Here is a 24,368-nt window from a genome sequence, read left to right on the forward strand (position 1 = left end):
GAAAAGTACAGTATATCCTTCTTCTTCTTTTTTTTTTTTTTTTTGAAAGGCGTCCCTGGCTGAGGAACGGAAAGAAAAGAGAAAATTGGATTCCTTCGGCCTAAGCAGAGACTGTAATCAGATTTGCAAACCCTACCTCACTTCACCCTGACGACATTCCCTAGTTGGGTAACGAGACGTCTGCAAGCCAATCTGCCCCGCTCAATCAGCCCCGGAGTTAGCTTAATCTTAATTAAAGGATTAAACAAACGTAGTTAAGTTGGATTAATCTTAATTCAACAACCATGGTATATAGGCTTTCCTTCCTGAGCAGGGGGTTAGACTAGAAGACCTCCAAAGTCCCATCCAACTCTTGTTCGTCTTCAAATCAACTAGCTCGGGCTGACACCAGGGACTAGCCACTTGGCTTTCGTCAATTTGCTCCCTCCTTTAGAGGGGAGGATTTCACGCCCGTCCTTGCAGAGGTGAACAAGTTGCAGATCCCGCGGGGAAGAAAAGACTAGCTGGATGGGAAGGATGGGAGATGTAGTCTCTGGCTGCCAAGAGACTGTTGGCTGAGGATACGGGGCCAAGCAGAGGATTCAACAGGATGAGGAATTCAGAATATAATTTGTGGGTTATCTAGAGGGGGGGCAGTGACCCTCAATGGATTCCCAGCTCTCCCCCCACCCCTCTTGTCTGCTGGTTAGCACACAAAACACCCCAAAATTGACAGCTCCGGTTGCCCTAGCAACCGACAGTACCTTCAAGGTTGAAAACAAGAATAAAAACAAGAGTTTTCCCCGTATATTATTTCCCTCTTCTCTTCCCCCGCGTTTCTGTCGGGCCGGGCTGTTCTCAAAAGACTCTCCTACACCCGTGAGCCGCCAGGATATTGGGGAGGGGGGGGGTCGGCTGGCATTAGCCCAGCTTCCAAATTTCCAAGCCTTTGGGCCTCCCTCACCCCGCAACCCGGATGGGAAGGAAGAAAAGGGGTGCGAGATAAAAGAAGCGAACGCCGCCCCCTCTTCCCTGGCACGGCTTCCTTGCCGTGATTCAGCTTCAGCCGCCAATCCAAGATCGAAGGTGTGTGCAAAAAAAATAAAATAAAAAATATCGAGCAATTTTGCAGAGAAAGGGATACAAAAGATTAGCCCCTGGCTAACTGGCAGCCGGAAGATTTAACAGGATGGGGATTAAAAGAAGAGCCGATCCATCAGAAGCCGAATAGAGCCAGAAGGGGCCTTGGGGGTCTTCTCAAACAGGAGACCCTATGCAACATGACACAAGGGGTTGTCCGGTCTTTTCTTAAAGCTTTCAATGATGGAGCAGCCATAACTTCTGGTGGCAAGCTGTTCCACTGGTTAATTGTCCTAACTGTTAGGAAGTTTCTCCCTCATTCCAGGTTGCTTCTCTCTCTCCTTGATGAGTTTCCACCCGTTGCTTCTTGTCCTGCCTTCAGGGGCTTTGGAGAATAGGTTGACCCCCAAATCTTCTTCGGGGCAGCCCCTCAAATCTTGGAAGATGCTATCACGTCTCCCGCTACTCCTTCTTTTCTCTAGACTAGCCAAACCCAAATCCTGCCACTGTCAGGTTTCGGTGTCATCTCAAATAAATTGCACTCCCAAACAATTAATCTTTGCTGAAAGATTAATTGGCCTGGCCTAAATCTTCCCCCTTTTTAAATGTGGAAATTTTAAATTTTTAAATTTTAAATTCGTCTTATTTATAGGGGTATGGGTAAGGCGTTTTAAATTGGGGAGCCATTTTGGATTTAATTCTGTTTTAAACGTATTTTAATTGTTTATATTGTATGTTTTTTAATTTTGGCTGTTCACCGCCCCGAGTCCTTCGGGAGAGGGGGCGGTATAAAAATCTAATAAATAAATAAATAAATAAATAAATAAATAAATAAATATTCCATTTATTGAGTACGACAGATCTGGCCCCGACTTCGTCGGAGCCGGTACTAACCCTCTGACCCCCAAACCCTTCCCTTTCCGTTCCCCAATTCTCATCTTCTCATTGGCCACCTTCCAAGTCAGTTTCCCCAGCTTCTGATCTCACCCCACAGGAATGTTCCCCCCTCCCATCCCATCTCCTAGGGGATATTATCTACAGAGAAAATAAGTAGGTGAAAAGTCAAGCCTCGTCTTTTTATGGCAGCATCAGAATGCTGACATCCACCTCATCAAAATTCAGATTTTTTTCCCCCCTATCCAATGCCCGTTCCAGACCACTGTTTTATTCGTTGCTACCCGCTGCCATAAACTCCTGGTTTTTGACAAAAGAGAGACTAAATCGCGTTTCCTTTTACCGTTAACTCAAAAAAAATATTTGAAGTTGGTTTTGCCTTGGCCCATCCCGTCGGGGATGCCCGGCTGAAATGTCTTATTTCTCTCTCGTTGCAATTTTTGCCATGGCCTTTGCGATTTTTTTTTTAAAAAAATTTGCCATTGTAAGTTGGAAAATTTAGCAAGCTGACCTGTCAGTCTTTGCTCTGGATAGAAAATGGGGTACTCCTAATTCTCTCCCTGATCAAGGATTTGGGTCAGTTCCAAAGCTGGTATATTTTTGATGCTTTAATAGATGAAGCCATTTAAAGAACGTTGATTTTTCTCTCTCCTGAACCAATGTTTTTAATTCATTTATTTTTTTACAGCCTAGGCCCGTGATGGCGAACCTATGGAACAGGTGGCACGCGTGGCCGTATTGGTGGGCACGCGAGCTCAGCTCTGGCGCCAGTTGATTTTCGGGCCTTCTGGGCCCACCGGAAGTTGGCAAACAGGCTGTTTCCGGCCTCCGGAGGGTTTCAGGGGTAGGGGTGGAGAAGGCCCGTTTTTCTCTCTCCCAGCCTCCAGAGCCTTTCTAGGAGCCTGGGGAGGGCGAAAACAGCCTTCCCCACCCCCCAGAGGCCCTCCGGTGGCCGAAAACAGCCCGTTTGCCGACTTCAGGTGGGACCGGAAGGCCTGTTTTTTGCTCTCCCCAGCCTCCAGAACGATGGGACCGGAAGTCGGCAAACGAGCCGTTTCTGGCCTCCGGAGGGCGTCCTGGGGGTGGGGAAGGCCATTTTCGCCCTCCCCAGGCTCCAAGGAAGCTTCCGGAGCTTCGGGAGAGCGAAAAACAGGCCTACCGGGGCCACCGTGCCATCACGTGCCAGGAGTGAGGGGGGGGGTCATGCGCGGGGATGGAGCGCATAGAATTATGGATGTGGGCATGCGTGCGCACGACCCCCTCCTCCTCCCCCCCTCCCCCGCTCCTGGCACAAGGTTAGCCATCACTGGCCTAGGCCGAAACTTCAAGAAACTTAAAGCCTAGGTTTAAATCTTCAAGGAACAGGATAATTAATACAGGCAGTCCTCGACCTATGACCACAATAATTCGTTTTATTAGCTCAGGGAACCGGTTATGGCTGGAAGCCGCGAGGGTCTTAAAAGCTTAAAAATAGCTTTTTTAAATAATAATAATAATAATAATAATAATAATAATAATAATAATAATAATAATAATCTCAAGCCACTTTGCCGGATCTTGGTTTCACGGCTATCGGCGCCGACAATGGCAGCTGCCATTCCGAAGGCTGAGCAGAAACAATTGTTCTGAACGGTGGCTTTTGATGCCGGATGGATCCCAGAAAGACGGGATCTCTGCAAACGCTTGCGTGATTTCCACGGTTCCTTAGCATGTGAGCCATACGTGGGGGGGGGAGAGGTGTTTTTACAAGCTGCTCACAGGATACAGCTAGTCCTCAAATTACAACAATTTGTTTAGTGACGATTCAGTTACAACAGCACTGAAAAAAAAAGCATTTAGGATTGTTTTTCACACCGACATCCCTTATGGTCACGGGATTAAAATTCAAACGCTCGTATTTATGACGGTCAGCATCATCCCGGGGGGGGGGTGTCACGCAATCCCCCTTTTGCGACCATCTGAACAGCCACAGGGAAGCTGGATTAACGACCGGGTGTGACTAACTTAACAACAGCAGGGACTCGTTCCCCTGACAACTTGTGGCAAGGAAGGTTGTACCATCAGGCTGAGCTCGCTTAGCGACATAAGTGCCAGGCTCAGTTGTGGTCGTAAGTCGAGGACTGGATTTGCAGAATCTGGCTCCCGTTTTCCATCCACAAGCCCGAGAAAGTTTTAATGCGAGGTGCAATCTTTGCCCTAAGAAATTCTCCTAAAAGTTTTCCCATTTGGTTGTAGCCCTAATTCAACCTTGGCTGAGTGATAGTCCATCTGGAAAAATATATGATTTTATATACATACAGTAGCGGGCAAAATTGTGGAAACTTTTTGGGAAAAGTGTATTTGTGAGGTTTGATGGCTAATAACACCACTTTTTTTCTGGAGTTTCAAGATAATCCTATTCCACCGCTGGAATGGCCTGGGAATAGCCCAGACCTTCACCCAATGGAAAATCTATGGAGCCGACTCAAGAAACTTTGTTAGTCAGAAGCGACCCAGCAATAAAACCCAGTTAATAGAAGCCATCATTCAATCTTGGTTTCACATTAGAACTAAAAGACTTGGTTCCCTCCATGGGAAGACGTTGTAAGGCCGTCATTCATGCTAAAAGGTTACCCAATGAAGTATTAACTGACATGGGGATCATTTTTGCATATCTCCTTTTTTCCTATTTTTGTATATCTCATTTTTTTCTACCTGTTTCGCTTTTCTTCTTTATGCTGTAACTGCTATTCTAATAGCAAATCCTTCCTAAAAGTTATTGCATGACATTCTTGATTAAATTATCTTTCCATGGATATATCATTTTATGGTACTACTCCAAATATATATATATTAGAAATAGCAACAGGAATGTCTTATGCTGGTAGGAAAAATCTGTTTGCTCCAGGCTTAGGAACAAATACTGTGAATCTTGGTTTCTGGCCTGGAAAACATTTCTAGAAAAGTGTATTTTGTGAGGATCCAATTTTGCATTTCTCCACGATTTGCTTTTGGCCTCAGAGATGGCAAGATGGGGTTAATTTCCCCTGTTTTTTCATCTTTCCGATTGTGAATTTTCTGCACTTCTCTTTAACGGAGCTGTCCGTAGTCCTGAATCTCCTTCTGAAGCCCCAAGATTAGACTGGATCACCCAAAGCCCTGGTTCCTTTGATCTGCAATTGGAAAGAAGAGATCTCCCATCAGAGGATCCCTGGTTGAGAATCAATCCTGGGGAAGGGAAGGGAAAGGAAGTTGTGTGAGGAAAAAAAGGGAGGGAGGGAAGAGGAAGGAAGGAAGGAAGGAAGGAAGGAAGGAAGGAAGGAAGGAAGGAAGGAAAATTAGAAGAAAGTTCAAGGAAGAAAGGAAATTTCTAAGAAATATGTACATTGCAAGAAAGTTCAGGAGGGAAGGAAATTTCTAAGAATATGTAAATTATAAGAAAAAGGAAGGAAGGAAGGAAATTTCTAGGAAGTATGCAAACGATAAGAAAAAGGAAGGAAGGAAGAAAGGAAATTTCTAAGAAGTATGTAAATTATAAGGAAGGAAGGAAGGAAATTTCTAAAGTATGCAAACTATAAAAAGGAAGGAAGGAAATTTCTAAGAATATGTAAATTATAAAAAAAAGGAAGGAAGGAAGGAAATTTCTAAGAAGTATGTAAATTATAAGAGGAAGGAAGAAAGGAAATTTCTAAGAAGTATGTAAATTACGAGAAACAGGAAGGAAGGAAGGAAGGAAGGAAGGAAGGAAGGAAATTTCTAAGAAGTATGTAAATTACGAGAAAGGAAGGAAGGAAGGAAGGAAATTTCTAAGAAGTATGTAAATTTTAAGAAAGGAAGGAAGGAAATTTCTAAGAAGTATGTAAATTATAAGCAACAGGAAAGAAGGAAGAAAGGTGATTTTGTAAGAAGTATGTAAATTGCAAGAAAGTTCAAGGAAGGAAGGAAGATGGGAATGAGAAAAGTGGGAAGGAAGGGAAAAGGAAAAAAAATCAGGTTCATGAGGACTAGACCCTTGTCCTTTTAAAAAAAAAAATAAGGTGTCACCCGAGGACAGAATCTGTTTCCTTGGGGCAAGCAGGTTGAAGTGAATGCGCAATGCCGGCCTCTCCTTAAACCAGGTTTAAGCACTACCCATCGACGGCGTGCACCAAGCCTCTCATAAATCTTCCCTTCGTCGATAAGCCGAAACGTGCAAATCCGAGAAGGTGGATTTTTTTCCCCCTTCTTTTTGCCACCTACATGTTCTTTTTTCATCGCAACTCTCCTTCAGGAAGCTTCCTGGAGAAATAGTTAAAATTGTTTTCTCTCTCTTTTTTTTTTGACCAAAATAAAAAAAAAATAAAAATCTGGCGCTCGGTAGACAGGGAAGGGAGGGAAGAGAGAGAGAGAGAGAAAAAGAAATAGAAGTGAAGACGGATTCAGGAAGGAGAGAGAGAGAGACACCCGTGGTGTGATAATCGCTCCGGCTGGGCACACGGAAGTGAGCGTGTCAGCGTTGCTAGGCATTTTTTCCCGGGCTTCAGTGAGACTCAGCGTGATTTTGACAGGTGATGGATGCAATTTGTGCTTTGACTGTCACTGGAGCAAAAGACGGGGGGGGGGGCAGGAGAAGATAAAACGAAGGATGAATTTCCAAAGAAGCGGAGGGGTGGGTGGGTTTGAAACCCCCGACCCGAAATAGGCGAAGACGCGGCGGCTGTTGAAATTATACAAAGAAACTCATCCGATGTGGGTTGAATGGCAAGCAGTCGCTGGACTTAAAACGATCACAATCGAGCCTAGGTCGTTAAGTGAGACATTTGTTCAGTATGATTTGCCCCGTTTTGCAACTTTTTTTTTTGGCCTTATTTATTTATTTACTCATCCATCCATTCGTTCGTTTCTTTATTTATTCATTCATTCTTTCTTTTCTTTCTTTATTCATTCCTTTCTTCATTCATTCCTTTCTTTATTCATTCATTCCTTTATTCATTCATTTGTTTCTTTATTCATTCATTCCTTTATTCATTCCTTTATTCATTCATTCCTTTCTTTATTCATTCATTCATTTCTTTATTCATTCATTCATTCATTCCTCTTTCTTCATTCATTCATTCATTCATTCCTTTCTTTATTCATTCATTCTTTTCTTTCTTTATTCATTCCTTTCTTTATTCATTCCTTTCTTTCTTTATTCATTCCTTTCTTTCTTCCTTCCTTCCTTCCTTCCTTCCTTTCTTTATTCATTCATTCATTCATTCATTCCTTTCTTTATTCATTCATTCATTCATTCCTTTCTTTATTCATTCCTTCCTTTCTTTATTCATTCATTCATTCCTTTCTTTCTTTTTCATTCATTCATTCAAGATAATTTATAATTATGTTCAATGAATCACTGCAGTTGTTAAATCGGTCACATGGTTCTTAAATGAATCTGACTTCCTTCCACCCCCTGGACTTTTGCTCATCGCAGGAGGGGATTGCGTGACCCCAGGACTCTGCGACCATCATAAATGTGAGTCGGGGATCAAACCGCCGAATGTTTAAATCACATGGGGTGGGGGTGGAGTTTGCTGCAACGACCCCCAAGAGTAAAAAAACGATCACATAAGTCACTTTTTTCCAGTGACATCGTAACTTCTAACGGTCGCTAAACGAATTCTTGTAAGCGGAGGACTACGTATATTCAAAGAGAATTTTTTTAAAAAAAGAAAAAAACCCCCAAAAGATCAGGTTCGTGAGGACTAGAAGCTTGTCCTTTTTAAAAATCCGGGTTCTCCCAAAGTTGCCCAATTGGTGAAAAATGTAAGAAGAATTTAATGTCATGAGAAAGAAGCTAATTTAGTCCAGAATTTTGGATAAGGAATGGGGTTTTGGGACACAAGAAAGGGCCAAGGCATCGCAATCCAGATCTTAGCAGAATATCAGAGTTAGAAGGGACCTTAGAGGTCTTCTAGTCCAACCCCCTGCTCAGGCAGAAGGCCCTGTACCATTTCAGACAAATATTTATCCAATTCTCTTCTTAAAAACCTCCAGTGTTGAAGCACCCACAATTTCTGGAGGCAAGTCGTTCCACTGCTTAATTATTAGCTTAATTATTCTGTCTAATATTGTCTGGATTTTCTATACATTTGCCCTATATGGATCTTTTCAAAATCCGACCCAAACACCCCTCCATCTAGTGGCAGGGAGTTCCGTAGTCTCACTCTCCCCCATTCTGCACAGTTCTTCCTTTAAGCAGCCCCGGATTTCCCCCACCCACCCCTTAACTTGAGAAAGAAAGAGAATCCCATCTTTGATTTCCCACAGCAGGTGGTTTTACACCCATCTTCCTCCTCTCCCTTTTCTGCCAACTCTGACCCCACGTAATTTACGGCCCTAATCATGACCCTGTTTCCCTCTCCCGCCCCCAGGGTGTGTCATCAATCACATTCGCCAACGGAGCAATTTCGCGGGTTGTAGAGATCACTCCCCTCCAGGCCGCTGTGGGTCACCCTGGGAGACAGCCTTGGGAAAGATATGTCTGGAATGCGCTCCTGTCTTTGGCTGCCGTGTTGCTTCATCGGTTTCCCATCCCCCTTACCTATGGCAACTCGAGAGCAGGCCAGGGATTCTTTGCGAGTTGACATGTCTCCCCACATGGAAAGATCCCCCAGTGGTGCCCTTTCCTCCCAGAAGACCCGCTCGCCCTCGTGAGCCGTCTCTGCTGTCCTTTTCTCGCCCCTGGCAAGTCAGTCTCTCTCTTTCTTTCTCTCTTGTCGTTTAACAGCAGCAGGCAAACGCTGCGTGGGCAGGGAAGCGCCTATTATGGGCTGGAGTAGAAAGATCCCTTCCAACGAAAGAATTTTTTTTTTAAAAAAAATTATTATTATTTTGTCGTGCTGGGAGGCAGCGAAAGTTCAGCTTCTCCGCCGGCAGAGGACAAGGGACCTGGGGAGAGACGTGGGTGGTTCTGGAAAGGTTGTCAGCCGCGCTGGGCTCCCATAGACTTCAGGGAAAGAAAAAAAGAAAATATGAAGCGGAAAAGAAAAAGAAAGAAAGAAAATTAAAATGTCTTTTTTTTTTTCCCCTCCGGAGTGACGGCACCGGGAAAACGATCCTGTTTGACTCACCCAGCTTGGCAGGATTTTGCAGGCTTGTTTTGTTCCCGAAAGAAGAAGATGCCACAATGGAGAACGGCAGATGGGCCTGTGCATTTGTGCCTCTGTATGTGCGTGTTAAGGATATTCTGGGCTCATAACCGATTTTATGAGTTATTGAGCAGAGTACCCTTTGAGTATGCACATGAAAGCGGCTGAATAACCACAGTTAATATACTGACACACAGTTGTGGTAGTTTTTTACTTTTAGAAAAAAGTAACGCAAAGTCCGATAACAATCCAAGTCATACACGGATAAGGCGATAGTTAAAATATCAATTCAGGGATATTCCAAGTACAAAGTCTTCTTACCAGTTGTTGTCATTACACAAGAAAACAGTTCTTCGTGCGTTTCAAACAGGAACAAGTTCAGTATTAAAACATTCAATAAATAGTAGAAAACTACAAGTAGCAATGATCAAACAGTGATCATGCAGAGAGAACAGGTAGAGAGTAACAGCAAATAAGCAGATAAAATGGTGTACTGTAATGGGGGGGGGGGCTCCTGTAGGAGAGTGAGAGCAAAGACGAGAAAATACCCAAGTTACAAAATTTGGTGGCCTTCCTTCTCACGGTAGAATCCGGGAAGAAAACTGTCCCCCCCTCCCAAATTTCTCCCTTTTCCCATGGAAAATCCCCGAGGGTTCGTTTAGTGACCAAAGTTACAACGGCACTGAAAAAAAGGACCGTTTTTCACACTTAACGACCGTTGCGGCAATCCCCCGATCGAAAATTCAGACGCTTGGCACCCGGTTCTCGTATTTATGACGGTGGTGTGGCGTTCCGGGATCGATGGATCCTCTTTTTCCCGACAAGCCAAATCAATGGGGAAGCCGGATTCATTTAACTATGTATCACTAAGTTAATGATGGCAGTGATTCACTTAACAGTGGCCAGGAAGGTCGTCTGATGAGTCAAAATTCACTTAACAACTGTCTCGCTTAGCAACCAGGCTAAATTGTGGTCGTAAGTCGAGGAATGCCTAATATCTAGAAAGCTCTTTGGGACATCCGGCCTGGTTATTTGAGGGACAACTATATCTCCAATCTAGCCCTTATTAAGGTTTCTGTTTTTCCAGAAGCCGGTTTAGAAACTGTACGCTATTCCTGAGCATGGAGGTTCTATTCAATTGTCACGACCCCCTAGCTTTTTAAGCAGGTTCTGTTGCCTTTTGCATTCATTTATGTCTTTTAGGGTGGGATTATTCTTTATTTATTTATTTTTGAAACTCCAGAGGAAATCCGGAGGCGATCAGTTCCTTAAAACGCAGATTTATTCAACGCAGGAATTTTCCTCTCTGCTTTTTAAAATTTATTTAATTTTGACTTTGGAACCTGGCAACATGCAAAGTTTAGCCTTGAGATAAAAGTGATAGTTGGAAATAACTTTGGCTGGGAGCAGCCAGAAGATAAAAAGAATAAACCCCCTTTAAAAAAAAAAAGATCGTTTTAATGAATAATAAACCTTTTTTTTTTTAAAGATAATTTTTTTTCCTTTTGTGAGAAGTGCTTCGATCCATCCGAGAGCCGCAGATCGAGCCCGGAAGCTGATTTATTCCACCCGAATAAAAACCCGAATTAGCTTCTCTTCAACATTTCATTCTTTATTGAACTTTTCGAATCCTTCTCGCTGTTTTGTGTTTTTTTCTTCCCTCCCTCTTTCGACAGTGAATAAGCAAAGGGGGGGGAATAAATGAGAACGGCGCTAATCTTTCTAAATAGAAAGCTTATCGTGGTTTTGTTAAAAATAAAATAATCGTGTAAGCTAATGCTTTCTGCCAGCATCCAAAAAAAAAAAAAAAACCCCACGAGAATTGGGAGAGTATTAGAATTATAGCAATGTTTGATATCGGGCAGTCCTGGGCTTAACAATTGTTCAGAGTTGCAACGGCATTGCAAAAACGGGAGTTACGTCCGGTCCTCGGGTTTATGACCGTCACAGCATTCTCACCATCATGTGATCCAAATTATGGTGCTTGGGAACGGATAACGTGTTTACGGGGTGTCACGTGATCACGGAATTCCCAGCCGGCTTCCCAGGCCAAATCAACGGGGGCGCGGGGAGGAGGAGCCAGATTTGCTTAACGACGGTGTGATGCAGTTAACAGCTGCAGTGATTTGCTGTCTTAACAACCGAGGCAAAAAAAAAAAAAGGAAAGGTTGTAACATTGGATGTGACTCATTTAACAACTGCCTTACTTAGCAACAGGAATTCTGGTCTCGGCTGTAGTTGTACTTTGAGGATTACCTGTGCATGATTAATGGGTAGATTGATAGGTAGGTAGGTAGATAGGTAGATAGGTAGGTAGATAGATAGATAGATAGATAGATAGATAGATAGATAGATAGAGAACCCATTTCCCCCAAAATAAGACATTCCCCTGATAATAAGCCCAATTGGGCTTTTGAGCACATAGCAATAAGGCCAAGCGCTTATTTCAGGGTTCAAAAAAATACAAGACAGGGTCTTATTTTTGGGGAAACATGGTAGATAGGTAGATATTAGATAGATGATAGACAGATAGATAGATAGATATAGATTAGAGAGAGAGACTGATAGATAGATAGATGATAGATAGATATAGATTAGAGAGAGAGAGACAGATAGAGATAGATTAGATAGATAGATAGATAGATAGATAGATAGATAGATAGGAGACAGACATAGAGATATAGAAATCAATATAGAAAGATAGAGACATAGTGACATAGATGATAGAGAGAAAGATGATAGAGAGAAATGATAGGTAGATTAGATAGAGAGAGAGATAAAAAGAGAGAGAGATGATAGATGCAAGTGAGGGAGGGAGGAGAGAAGAGGGAAGGAAGGAGGAAGGAAGGAAGGAAATAGATAGATAGATAGATAGATAGATAGATAGATAGATAGATAGATAATAGACATAGACATAGAGAGAAAGATATAAAAATAGATAGAGAAAGATAGAGACAAAGACAGATTGATAGAAAGATGATAGAGAGAAATGATAGGTAGATTAGATAGAGATAGAGATAAAAAGAGAGAGAGATGATAGATGCAAGTGAGGGAGGGAGGAGAGAAGAGGGAAGGAAGGAGGAAGGAAGGAAGGAAATAGATAGATAGATAGATAGATAGATAGATAGATAGATAGATAGATAGATAATAGACATAGAGAGAAAGATAGATATAAAAATAGATATAGAAAGATAGAGACATAAAGACAGATTGATAGAAAAATGATAGAGAAATGATAGGTAGATTAGATAGAGATAAAAAGAGAGATAGATGATAGAAAGAGAGAGAGAGAGAGAGAGATAAATAGACAGACATTCTCATTGTTTTATTGGTACATGAGATTATATCAGTCTAGGAATCTGCAAATTTCCAGCCGGAAACCTCAAAACTCATCCTCTTTACCGGCAGGGACTGATGGAAATTGGGGTTCCACTCCAGGACTAACTTCTGAACTCCAAAACATCTCAAAAGCAGATGCTCAGACCCATCTTGTCTGCGGTGTAAACCCCGCGGATTTCACATCTGGGTGCCAATTCTGCACCCTGATATCCCTCTCTCTCTCTCCCTCTATCTATCTATCTATCTATCTATCTATCTATCTATCTATCTATATATATATATATATATATATATATATATATTAACCCTGTTTTTCTTTCCTTATGGAGCATCCGTGCAAGTCCTGGACTTACATAATTATATTTATTTATATTCTGTATAATTATAATTGGTGATTATAATGGCTCGACCTGCCTGTGTGCTTTTTTTTCTCCTGGAGCAAGAACATTTTCTGAATTTGTTTCTCTCTCTCTCTCTTTTTCTTTCTTTCTTTCTCTCTTTCTCTCTCTCTCTCTTTCTTTTTTATTTAGATAATCGCCTTTGACGAATTGCACATAGATTTTAAGAATCCCATCGACCAGGGCAATCCAGCCAGGGCAGTAAGTCTAAACATATCGTGTCTGAGGTTTGTGTGTCTCCATTTGTCTGTCTTCTCCCTTTCCTTCCCCGCTAGTCAAAAATCTCCTGCTTGGGGGCGGGGTTGGACTAGATGACCTAATGGGGTCCCTTCGAACTCTGTTAATCTGCTTTAAACAGGCCAAAAGAGTTCATTTATTTCCTCTCTTCCGTATACGCTTAACGGCGCAAAAACATTCTTCTTTTTTCCCCCCTTTTTTTTTTATTGACGCAAGACAGTTTGCGTCACGGGCCTGCTGTATTTCTGTGGAGATTTACAGATAATCCTCGACTTACGATAGTTCATTTAGCGACCGTTTGAGGTCCCAGCGGCACCGAAAAAAAAGGGACTTGGGACCATTTTGCACACTTAACGACCATCACAGCTTCCCGGCTGTCAAAAACTCGAGACGCTTGGCAACAGATTTATGACAGTCACTTAGGGGCGGTTGCATGAAACTGGATTCACTTAACAGCCATCTTACTAATGATTTAGTGATTTGCTTAACAGGTGTGGCCAGAAAATGGGGGCAAAACTCACTTGAGAACTGTCCCATTTAGCAACAGGTATGTCGGGCTCAATTGAGGTCGTAAGGCGAGGACTATATGTATACACCAATGGCAATGTCATTCTTTTTTTTTTTTTCCCCTTTTATATCAACCCAAATGCATTCAAGAGGATTTGCATCCTTATTTTGCTGTATTTCCGTGGAGGTGTAAATTATTTCTTTATAGACATTGCAATCACCTCCTTCTTTTGCAAGTCGTCCTCGATTTAACGGGATTGATTGATTAATTGAGACCAGAATTTATGTTGCTAAGTGGAGAAATTTGTTACATGAGTTTGCTCCTTTTTACACCTTTACTCGCCACTTTTGTTAAGTGAATCGCTGCCCTTCTTAAATCGGGGTCAACTTGTAAAGCATTCCTGGCCTGCTTTCGAGTTGCCAGGGGGGAAAACCGACGGAGCCACACCAGCACACCAGCAACGAGAAGCACATTCCACGCATACCTTTCTCAAGGCTGCATCCTAGGTTACCAGACCCAGCCGGAGAGGCGTGTTTTCTACAGCCCGCGAAAGTGCTCAGTTGGAGAATGTGATTGATGACACACCCTGGGAAGAGGGAGGGAAACAGGGTCATAGTTGGGATGTAAATTACGTGGGGTCAGAGCTGACTCGACTTGGGTATGTGCCGACATGTTGCTCCTAATAAATAACTGGATTTCTTTTGAATCTTGGCTCGAGGCTCATGAATTAATTAGGGCATCTGTCAGAACCCTGACAATCGGTAACACAGTTGTTAAGTGAATCCGGCTCCCCCACCACCACCCACCACCCCGTTGACCTGGCTGGTCAGAAGGTCGCAAAAGGGGATCACGTGACCCTGGGACACTGCCACCGTCGTAAATATGAGTCAGTTCCCAAGCGTCTGAATTTTGATCCGGTGACCACGGGGATACTGCAACGGTCGTAAGTGTGAAAAACAGTCCTAAGTCACTTTTTTTTCAGTGCCGTCGTAACTTTGGACGGTCACTAAACAAACTGTTGTAAGTCCAGGACTCCCTTAGTATTGTGTCTGCTTCTTTTAAACAATTTAAATCCGAGTTAAATGTGGCAATGAGCCAAAAGTTTATGAGAAGGAATTGGCAGTACACACGGTGTCAGACGCCGAAGATAATTTTCTCGCGTTCCTTTTGCAAGCTACGTTGCGACACGGACATTGCAAAACGAAACCCCCTAAAAATACATATTTTAAAAAAGTTTTTATTTAATATAAAAAAAAATCCCATTTTTACATAAACTGTGTTATTGTCTGAGTACAATTAATTTTGAGAAATAGTCATCATAACAATATTCATAACCTTAATATTGATCACATAACAGTAATAATATTTGTTTGTCCATTTTAATAAACCTTCCTTATAAAATTAATCCTCCTCTTATATTTCCACATTTCCATTTTTATTGGCTAGCCATTGATAAAAATGAGTCCACAGGTTAAAAAGTACTCAAAAGTTTCTTCCTTTTCCTTGACTTTAAGCGTTAATCTATCCATTTCTGCACCTTCTAATATCTTTGGGATTACGTTTTCCTCTGTAGAGATCTCTTCACTTTTCCGTTGTTTATTTTATTTTATTTATTTTATTTTTATTTTATTTTTTATTTATATGCCACCCTTCTCCGGAGACTCAGGGCAGCTTACAATGCGCTAAGCAAGTTGTTGCGCAAATAGAATTTTAGCTGCCGTTAGCACGTGTAAAATTAAGCATGTATTCCCTTTTCTTTTTTTTTGTGTGTGTGTTTTTCTACTTAATTCCTACTTAAATTTGCACCCTCACCTTCTTCATTACGAGAAAATATATCCAGTTCGTTCGGAGAAAAAGCACCCTTAAATAACTGGAGTGGTTTTCCACGCAATTTAATTGAATTTAATATCGTCTCCATGAAAATTAACATCAGCTCCGACAGCTTTACAAGCTGGTTTTCTCATTTTTTTTCTGCCCCATCGGTTGGACGGAAATTTGCAAATTGGAGGGGCTTGTCAAAGACGCTGCCCCTGCTGTTTAGGCTGTTTGCGTGTTTGCGTGTGTTTGTTGGTGCGTGTGTGTGTGAGAGAGAGAGAGAGAGAGAGACGGGGCAAGCTTTGAACTGGAGGTAATGATTTCGTGGTTAATTAAACCGATTTAATTGCAGCCTCCCATCTCGTAAAACGGCGAATTCCGGGCGGTGTAGAACCGAGATTTTAAAAAACGGTTCATAATGAAAATAAATAAATAAATAAATCAAGATTTCCTTGTAAAATTGAAGATGGAAAAAGTATAAAAGCCAGACTAACAGTAGTGGACGAAAAAGGTGTTAAAAATGGCAGAGGTTTTACTATTTTTAAAGGTTTTTAAGAAGAATTTGGACGGCCATTGGTCTGGAACAGTAGAGGGTCTCCTACTTGGATGGAGGGAGGGAGGAAGGAAGGAAGGAAGGAAGGAAGGAAGGAAGGAAGGAAGGAAGGAAGGAAGGAAGGATGATTATTATTATTATTATTATTATTATTATTATTATTATTATTTATTGAATTTATATACCGCCCTTCTCCCCGAAGGGACTCAAGGCGGTGAACAGCCGAAAATTAAAATAACATACAATACAAAAGTTAAGATAACTAAAAATAAATTAAATTAATCGCCCTCCCAATTTAAAACCCCAAGCTATACAATTAAAAACTAACCCATAAAACCTAATAAACCGGATGAAGGGACCTTTGAGGTCATCTAGTCCAACCCCCCTTCTCAAGCAGGAGATCCTACACCATTTGAGAAAAGCGGTCGTCTAGTCTCTCCTTAAAAAAAAAACCTCCAGCGTTGGAGCACCCAACACTTCTGGTGGCAAGTCGTTCCCCTGATTTAATTGTCCTGTTAGCTGTTAGCCAAATTCCTCCTTTCGTTTCCAGCTTGCTTCTCTCTCTCTCTCTCTCTCTCTCTCTCTCTCTCGACGAGTTTCCACCCCGTCGCTTCTCGTTCTGCCTTTCAGGTGCTTTGGAGAATAGCTTGACTCCCTCTTCTTTGGGGCAGCCCCCCGAGGTATTTTTTTTTTTCACGAGCTTTTCCATAGGCTCCGAAGCGTTTGAGAAATGCCCTTTTTTAAACAAAAAACAAAATAAAAATTCAGAATTCAGCTCCGTCTCCGAGGCGGGCCTGCGTAAACGGTTCCCTGCAGGCGAGGAAGCCCCCTTTGAGATCAAAACTAGAACATGTGAATCTCAAGATCAGCAAAGGACACGATGAAGAGTCCCAGATTTTTTTTTTGCAATTTGCCTTCTTAAATTGTGGCTGGCACTTCACCAAGAGTGTGTGATGTCTCTCAGCTGGCCCATCTCCTCCTTAAGGTATAAATAGTGCCGTCTGACCTCAATTTATTTTATTTTTTTCCACACTCCCTTCCTACAATCCCGCCGGGCCGCAGAAACGAGGTGGATGCCCTGGATCAGGGCACATTTGCAAGCAGGTGGAAAATGAAAAGCTCTCGTCTTCCATCGCATGGAATCTCCAAGCAAAAACCCGCAAAAGAGCCCTGCGAAGTTTTGCATGCAAAGGCCCAAAATGAGGCCGAGTTTCGAACTAGAAATAAAGAGAGGGGTTCTCCTGAAGTCCTGGGCTTGCATTAACAGGTCACGTGAAGTGTCGGTAAAGGTAAAGGTTCCCCTCGCGCATACGTGCTAGTCGTTCCCGACTCTAGGGGGCGCTGCTCCTCTCCGTTTCAAAGCCGAAGAGCCAGCGCTGTCCAAAGATGTCTCCGGGGTCATGCGGCCGGCATGACTCAACGCCAAAAGGTGCACAGAACGCTGTTCCCTTCCCACCAAAGGTGGTGCCTATTTTTCTACTTGCATTTTTTTTTTAACCTGCTTTCGAACTGCTAGGTTGGCAGAAGCTGGGACAAGTCACGGGAGCTCACCCCGTTCCGCGGTGCTGGGATTCGAACCGCTGAACTGTCGACCCTTTCGATCGACAAGCTGAGCGTCTTAGCCGCGGAGCGACCGTGTTATAAAGTGTTAATACCACTTTATAAAACTTTATAAGACACCCCTCCCCTTGGAATATTGGTAGTCCTCGACATACGACCGTGGTCGACCCCAAAATTTATGTCGCTGAAGGGAAACATTCGTTCAATAAATTCCGCCCCTTTTTTACGACTTTTCTTGCCATCGTTGTTAAGCGAATCACTGCCGTTGTTAAGTCAGTCGCACAGTCGTTAAGCCAATCTGGCCTCTTCCCCCCCCCTCCCCTTGACTTTCCGCGCCAGGGGGTTGCAAAATGGGAGCACGTGACCCCAGGACGGTGATAAATAGGAGCCAGCTGGCAAGCGTCTTGACTTTTGATCACGTGACTGCGGAGAACGCTGCAACGGTCGTTAAGTGTGAGAAATGGTTACAAGTCACTTTTTTTTTTAGTGCCGTTGTAATGGTCACTAAATGAAGTGTTGTAAGTTGAGGACTTTTTGGGCTGTATCCAATTTTGGTCAGTCCAATATTTAAAAAAAAACGATGAGACTCTGGAAAGAGTGCAGAGAAGAGCAGCGAAGAGGATTAGAGGGTTAGAGGCTAAAACATATTTATTTTTATTTTTATTTTATTTTGAATTTGTATACCGCCCTTCTCCCTGAGGACTCAGGGTGGTGAACAGCCAAGTAAAAACATCAAGTACAAATATTAAAATACAGTTAAAAATATACATATATAAATTTGGCCTCGTTAATTAAAAACAATAAACAAAACACTTAAAAACACTTAAAAAATATAAAGAACGATTGCTGGAATTGGGGGTGTCTAGTTTATTTATTTTATTTATTTATTTAAATTTCTATCCCGCCCTACTCCCGAAGGACTCAGGGCGGTGAACAGCCACAGGATAAAACACATAAATACAAAAATTTAAAATAGAATAAAAACGAATTAAATAATTTGGCTGAACAAATTTAAAATACCCCATAATTTAAAAACAAATTAAAATTTACATTTAAAAAGGGGAGAAGATTTAGGTGTTTAGTTTGATGAAAAGAAGGACCAGGGGAGACATGATAGCTGCCTTCCAAAATTTGAGGGGCTGCCCCCAAAGAAGAGGGGGTCCACCTGTTCTCCAAAGCACTTGAAGGCAGGACAAGAAGCAATTACCCAACTAGGTAACGTCATCAGCGCTACGGAGGGTGGAGTTTGCTCCCTGCAAATAAGCCCCTTGTATTATAAACAGAGAGCAAAGCCATTCTGTTTTAGCACTGATAACGTTACCTAGTTGGGTCATGAAACATCGGCAAGAAAACTCCCCAGCTCAGAGAGCACCAAGGACACCCAGTCCTCCTCCTCCTCCTCTTTCTCCTTCTCCTTTTCTCTTTCTTTCTTCTCCTCATTCTCCTCCTCCTTTTCTCTGTCTTTTGTCTTCTTCTCCTCCTCCTCTTTTCTTCATTCTCCTTCTCTTCTTTTTTCTCCTTTCTCCTCCTCCTTTTCTTTCTCCTCCTCCTCTTCTTTCTCTTACTTCTCCTTTTCTTTCTCCTTTCTCCTCCTCCTCCTTTTCTTTCTCCTCCTCCTTTTCTTTCTCTTTCTTCTCCTTCTCCTCCTTTTTCTCCTCTTCCCCCTCCTCCTTTCTCCTCCTCCTCCTCCCCTTTCTTTCTCCTCCTTTCTTTCTTCTCCTTCTCCTCTTCTTTCTCCTCCTCCTCTTCTTTCTTTCTCCTCCTCCTCCATTTCTTTCTTTCTCTTCCTTTTCTTTCTTTCTTCTCCTTCTCCTCCTCTTTCTCCTCTTTCTCCTCCTCCTCCTCCTTTTCTTTTTCTTTCTCCTCCTTTCTTTCTTCTCCTTCTCCTCTTTCTCCTCCTCCTTTCTCCTCCACCTCCCCCTCCTTTTCTTTCTTCCCCTCCTCCTCCTCTTCTTTCTCTTTCTTCTTCTCCTCTTCTTTCTCCTTTCTCCTGCTGCTCCTTCTTTCTTTCTCCTCTTTCTCCTCCTTTTCTTTCTCCTCTTTCTCCTCCTTTTCTTTCTTTCTCCTCCTCCTCCTCCTAGTACTGATGATGTTACCTAGTTGGCTCATGAAACATGAAACCACCAAGCTCCTCAGAGAGAGCACCCAGGAACCCACAATCCTTTTTCTCCTCTCCATTAACCGCACTCCCTTCTATCACTGATGACGTTACCTAACCAGCTTACGAAATGTCTTGCAAGATAACCACCCGAGCTCCAGAGAGACCCCACCCCCCCATCCATTCAAACCTGAGCCATAAATAGTCTCTTCTATTGATAGCATCCAAGGCTCTTTATGACTTTCTGTTCCTGAACAGTTAAAATTTGGACCTGCCAAATATTTTTTGCGCCCACTTCACAGCTCCCCGTCCTTGGCTGCGTTACGAAGATCTGGGAACTTCAGTTCTCGGCTCCCATCTGGAAGCCGTCATCTCCCTGTTCCGGGATTCTCCGCTAAAAAGAAACTTTGCCCATCCTTCGCTCGGTCTTCCCCATCTGTAAAATGGGCTTCGAAGGCGGGATGTTTTTTTCTTGGATTTCCCAGAGATTGTACCGCAGAGCAGGCCCGTTTCTGGGGACGCAGAGTCCCCCCCCCCCTCCCAACTTTTCTCCACCCTCAAATGTGTGAAGAATAATAATAAAAAAAAAATCTTGGGGGCCCATAGGACGAATACGAGGGTCTTTTTCGGTGGTTTTTTGGCAAAAACCGGCGCAAATTTTTCGCAGCCCCGATTTGAGTCACCCCCACAACCCCTCTCTTCCCTCCATTGTATCCGTCCGTGCCGTAAGCGACGGTTTTCAACATCCATTTTATATTTCCCCACAGAGAGAAAGGTTGAAAAATGTCGAACGCATCTGTTGCCTTTTGCGAAAGGTGAGTATGGCGCCTTTTGTTAAGTGGTGTTTTTTTTTTTTCCCCTCCTCCGTGTTTAACCTTCTTTTTCTCCTAAGGTCGTGATGGCGAACCTATGGCATGAGTGCCACAGGTGGCACCCAGAGCCATATTGGTGGGCACGCGAGCATTGCCCTAGCTCAGCTCCAACGCGCATGTGCGCACCGGCCAACTGATTTTCAGGCCTTCCGTTCCCACCGGAAGTCGGGAAACTGGCTGTTTCCGGCCTCCAGAAGGCCTCCGGGGGGGATGAGGAAGACTGTTTTTGCCCTCCCCAGGCTCCTAGGAAGCCTCTGGAGCCTGAGGAGGGGGGGAAAACGGGCCTATCGCGTGCCAAAAGCAGGGGGAAGTGTGGGGGAGTCACGTGCGCATGTGCGGGAGGGCGGGGCGCATTGAATTATGGACGTGGGCCCAGACACCTACGACCCCCCATGCCCCCCCTCCCACTTTTGGCACGTGACGGCAAAAAGGTTAGCCATCGCTGTCCTGAGGCAACCTTAAAACAGTGGTCCCCAACCCCCGGTCCGCGGACCGGTGCCGGGCCATGGAGTACCTGGCACCGGGCCGCGCAGCGGCCGGGGGACATGAACGCTGCAGCGCAAAGGCTCCTGGGCCGTGCGCAAAAGCTCCTGGGCCGTGCGCAAAAGCTCCTGGGCCGTGCGCAAAGGCTCCAGGGAAGAGAGCCCCGCGCAGGTACGCACGTGTGGCCCAAAGCCCCCACCCCTGCGCGCGCTCAGCGGGCCACGGTAAAATTATCAAAGGCTGATTGGTCCGCGGCGATAAAAAGGTTGGGGACCACTGCCTTAAAACACCCGTTTCCCACAGAAAAGAAAACACCAGGAGCCTCAAAACCTGGGTGGGTGTGGCCAACTCGGCGTCAATCACTCCAACCCAGTCACATGACACACACACACCCAGCCACGCCTACTCAGGTTTTGTGGCTCCCAGTGTTTTCTGTGGGAAACAGGCATCTCTCTCAGGCCAGGTGAGGAGTGACTGGAAGGGGAGGGCGAGGGGCGGGGCCAGCCAGTGGTAGATTCAGCCAATAAGAGAGCCACAGCAGGGGGACAAAAGAGCCACATGCGGCTCCAGAGCCGCGGGTTGCCGACATCCGCCCTAAGGAAATGCTTGCCTCTGGAAGTTGTGGTTGCTCCCATCACTGGAGGTTTTTAAGAAGAGATTGGACAGCCCGAAAGGATCATGCCTGAACACGGGGTTAGACTAGAGGACCTCCAAGATTGCCACGATATAAAAATATATTGCGACTCTAGAAAGAGTGCAGAGAAGAGCCACAGAGATGATGAGGGGACTGGATGGAGGCTAAAACCTAGGAAGAAGGAACTGGGTATGTCTAGATATCTTATCATCTTTCTTATATTTTCTCTCTAGCCATCATCCATCTATCTTTTACCTTCTATGTTTCCTTCCTCCCTCCCCGGCTTTCCTTCCTTCCTTCCTTCCTTCCTTCCTTCCTTCCTTCCTTCCTTCCTTCCTTCCTTCCTTCCTTCCTTCCTTCCTTCCTTCCTTCCTTCTTCTCTTCCTTCCTCCCTCCCTCCCTTTCTTCCTCCTGCCCTCCTCTTTCTCTATTATTATTATTATTTATTAAACTTCTATACCGCCCTTCTCCCGAAGGACTCTCCCTTCCTTCTTGTTTTCTCTCTCCCCTTCCTTCCTTCTTTCCCTCTCACCTCCCTTTCCTCCTCCCTCCCTTCATTCCTTCCTTCCTCTTCTCTTCCTCCCTCCCTTTCTTCCTCCTGCCCTCCTTTCTCTCTCCCTCCCTTCCTTCCTGTTTTCTCTCTCCTTCCTTCCTTCCTTCCTCTCGCCTCCCTTTCCTCCTCCCTCCCTCCCTCCCTCCCTCCCTTCATTCCTTCCTCTTCTCTTCCTCCCTCCCTTTCTTCCTCCTGCCCTCCTCTTTCTCTCTCCCTCCCTTCCTGTTCTTTCTCCTTCCTTCCTTCTTTCCTCTCACCTCTCTTTCCTCCTCTCCCTCCCTCCCTTCCTTTCTGTTCTCTTCCTCCCTCATTCTTCCTCCTGCCCTCCTCTTTCTCTCTCCTCCCTCCCTCCTTCCTTCCTTCCTGTTCTCTCCTTTCCTTCTTTCCTCCTCCTTTCTCTCTCCTTCCTCCCTCCCTCTCTCCCTCCCTTCCGTCTTTTCTGTCCATCTGTTCTAGCCATTTATCCATCCATCCATCTCCTATCTTTATCACTCTGTTTCTCTTTTTCTCTCTCTCTCTCTCCAGCCATCTATCCATCCATCTTGTACCTTCTCCCTCCCTCCCTCCCTCCTGCTCATGCTGTACAATATCCATCAGATCCAGCCTCACTCCCTTGTTCTTGACAAAGCTCTGATTTGCTAAAAAAAAAACAAAAAAAACCAACCGAGCTCTAAGCCATCAGGGTTTTGGGGGGCGCCCACCCCCAAGGGTTATTCTTGTCTGAAAAGTGTGGCTTTGTGCAAAGGCACGCACAGTACAAAGTGATGTCTGTTCCTCTCAAATCTGTTGCAGCTTGTTGCTGTCAGTCTAAATTAAACTGAAACGAAGGAAGGAAGCGGTTCTCCGCGCATTGGGGGGGTTATACAGATGGGAGAGATTCTCAGCTCTGCGCAATGGCCCCAAAGAGATTAGTTTTCTCAGGGGTAACAAAAGCCAAATGTTACCCCTCAATTTGACCTTCCTTCTATCTTGAAATGGCTGCCCCAGTCATCACCATCATTGCATTCTTATGTTATTGTATTACTTTGCCATCTTATATTGTATTATGTTGCATTATTATACATTATTCGAATTGTGCATTCTTCTGTTGCATTCTTATATTGTATTACGTTGCAATATTATGTTGCATTATTATACATTATTCAAATTATGCATTCTTATATTGTATTACATTGCAATAGTATGTTGCATTATTATACATTATTTGAATTATGCATTCTTATATTGCACTGTATTGCATTCTTATATTGTATTACGTTGCAATATTATATTGCATTATTATACATTATTCAAATTATGCATTCTTATATTGTATTATGTTGCAGTATTATATTGCATTATTATACATTATTCAAATTATGCATTCTTCTATTGTATTACATTGCAATATTATGTTGCATTATCATACATTATTCGAATTATGCATTCTTACATTGCAATATTTTATTGCATTGTAATATATTATAATTCTGCCTTTTTATATGGCATTCTTATATTGCCTTAGGTTGCCTTATCTTATTGCGTTATTGTACATTGTTATGCCGCATTCTTATATTGCCGTATATTGCATTCTTACGTTGCCTTACTTGCGCTGCATTCTTTTAGTGCATTTTTTATACTGCATTAATCTACTGCAATATTATTTTTGTAATTATCGTATTGCATTATTCTTTCATTGCGATTTCTTTCTTGCAAAAGCAGATCGGGCTTTTGGGAACCAAATGTCAACTACTTCAGATTGCAATTTCTGATACCATTCCCATTTCAAACCCATCCAATCTTAGATTTATGGCAGGGATGTTGTGACACCTGACAATAAAACGTTGCGCTGATCACACAATTGACATGAATTCATTAGTCAGTCAATGACTATTAATAAGTATAAAATCTAAGGTTGATTTCCTCTCTTCTCTCTCTCTCTCTCTCTTTCTCTTTCCCTCTTTCTCTTTCTCCATCTCTTTCTCCCTCCCGCCCTCTCTCTTCTCTCTCTTTCTCTCTCTTCCCCCTCTCCCTCTCCCTTTTTTTCTTTTTCTTTCTCACTTTCTTCCTCTCTCCCTACCTCTTTCTCTCTTTCTCTCCCTTTCTCTCCCTCCCTCCTTCTCTCTTTCTCTCCCCTGCTCTCCCTTTCTTTCTCCCTCTTTCTCTCTCCTTCCCTCTTTCTCCTTTCTCCCTCCCTCTCTTCCCCTCTCCGTTTCCCTTTCTCTTTCTTTCTCTTTCTCACTCTTTCTCACTCTTTCGCCCTCTCTCCCTCCCTCTCTCTCCCCCTCTCCCTTTCTT

The 24,368-nt window shown here is 43.5% G+C and overlaps 1 protein-coding gene across 1 annotated transcript in view; it reads left to right on the plus strand.

Moving 5' to 3' along the window:
* The window catches only part of CNIH2 (cornichon family AMPA receptor auxiliary protein 2), a 37,009-nt gene that overhangs the window by 6,641 nt on the left and 6,000 nt on the right, over nucleotides 1–24,368 (plus strand). Inside the window, exons 2-3 of the mRNA XM_070950791.1 lie at nucleotides 12,911–12,979; nucleotides 20,317–20,364. Coding sequence (XP_070806892.1) covers nucleotides 12,911–12,979; nucleotides 20,317–20,364 — 117 coding nt within the window. The remainder of the gene's footprint in view (nucleotides 1–12,910; nucleotides 12,980–20,316; nucleotides 20,365–24,368) is intronic.

This window comes from Pituophis catenifer, unplaced genomic scaffold (genome assembly GCF_029215685.1).
Source record: "Pituophis catenifer annectens isolate HBS135680 unplaced genomic scaffold, rPitCat1.0.hap2 SCAF_10, whole genome shotgun sequence".
Lineage (NCBI taxonomy): Eukaryota > Metazoa > Chordata > Lepidosauria > Squamata > Colubridae > Pituophis > Pituophis catenifer.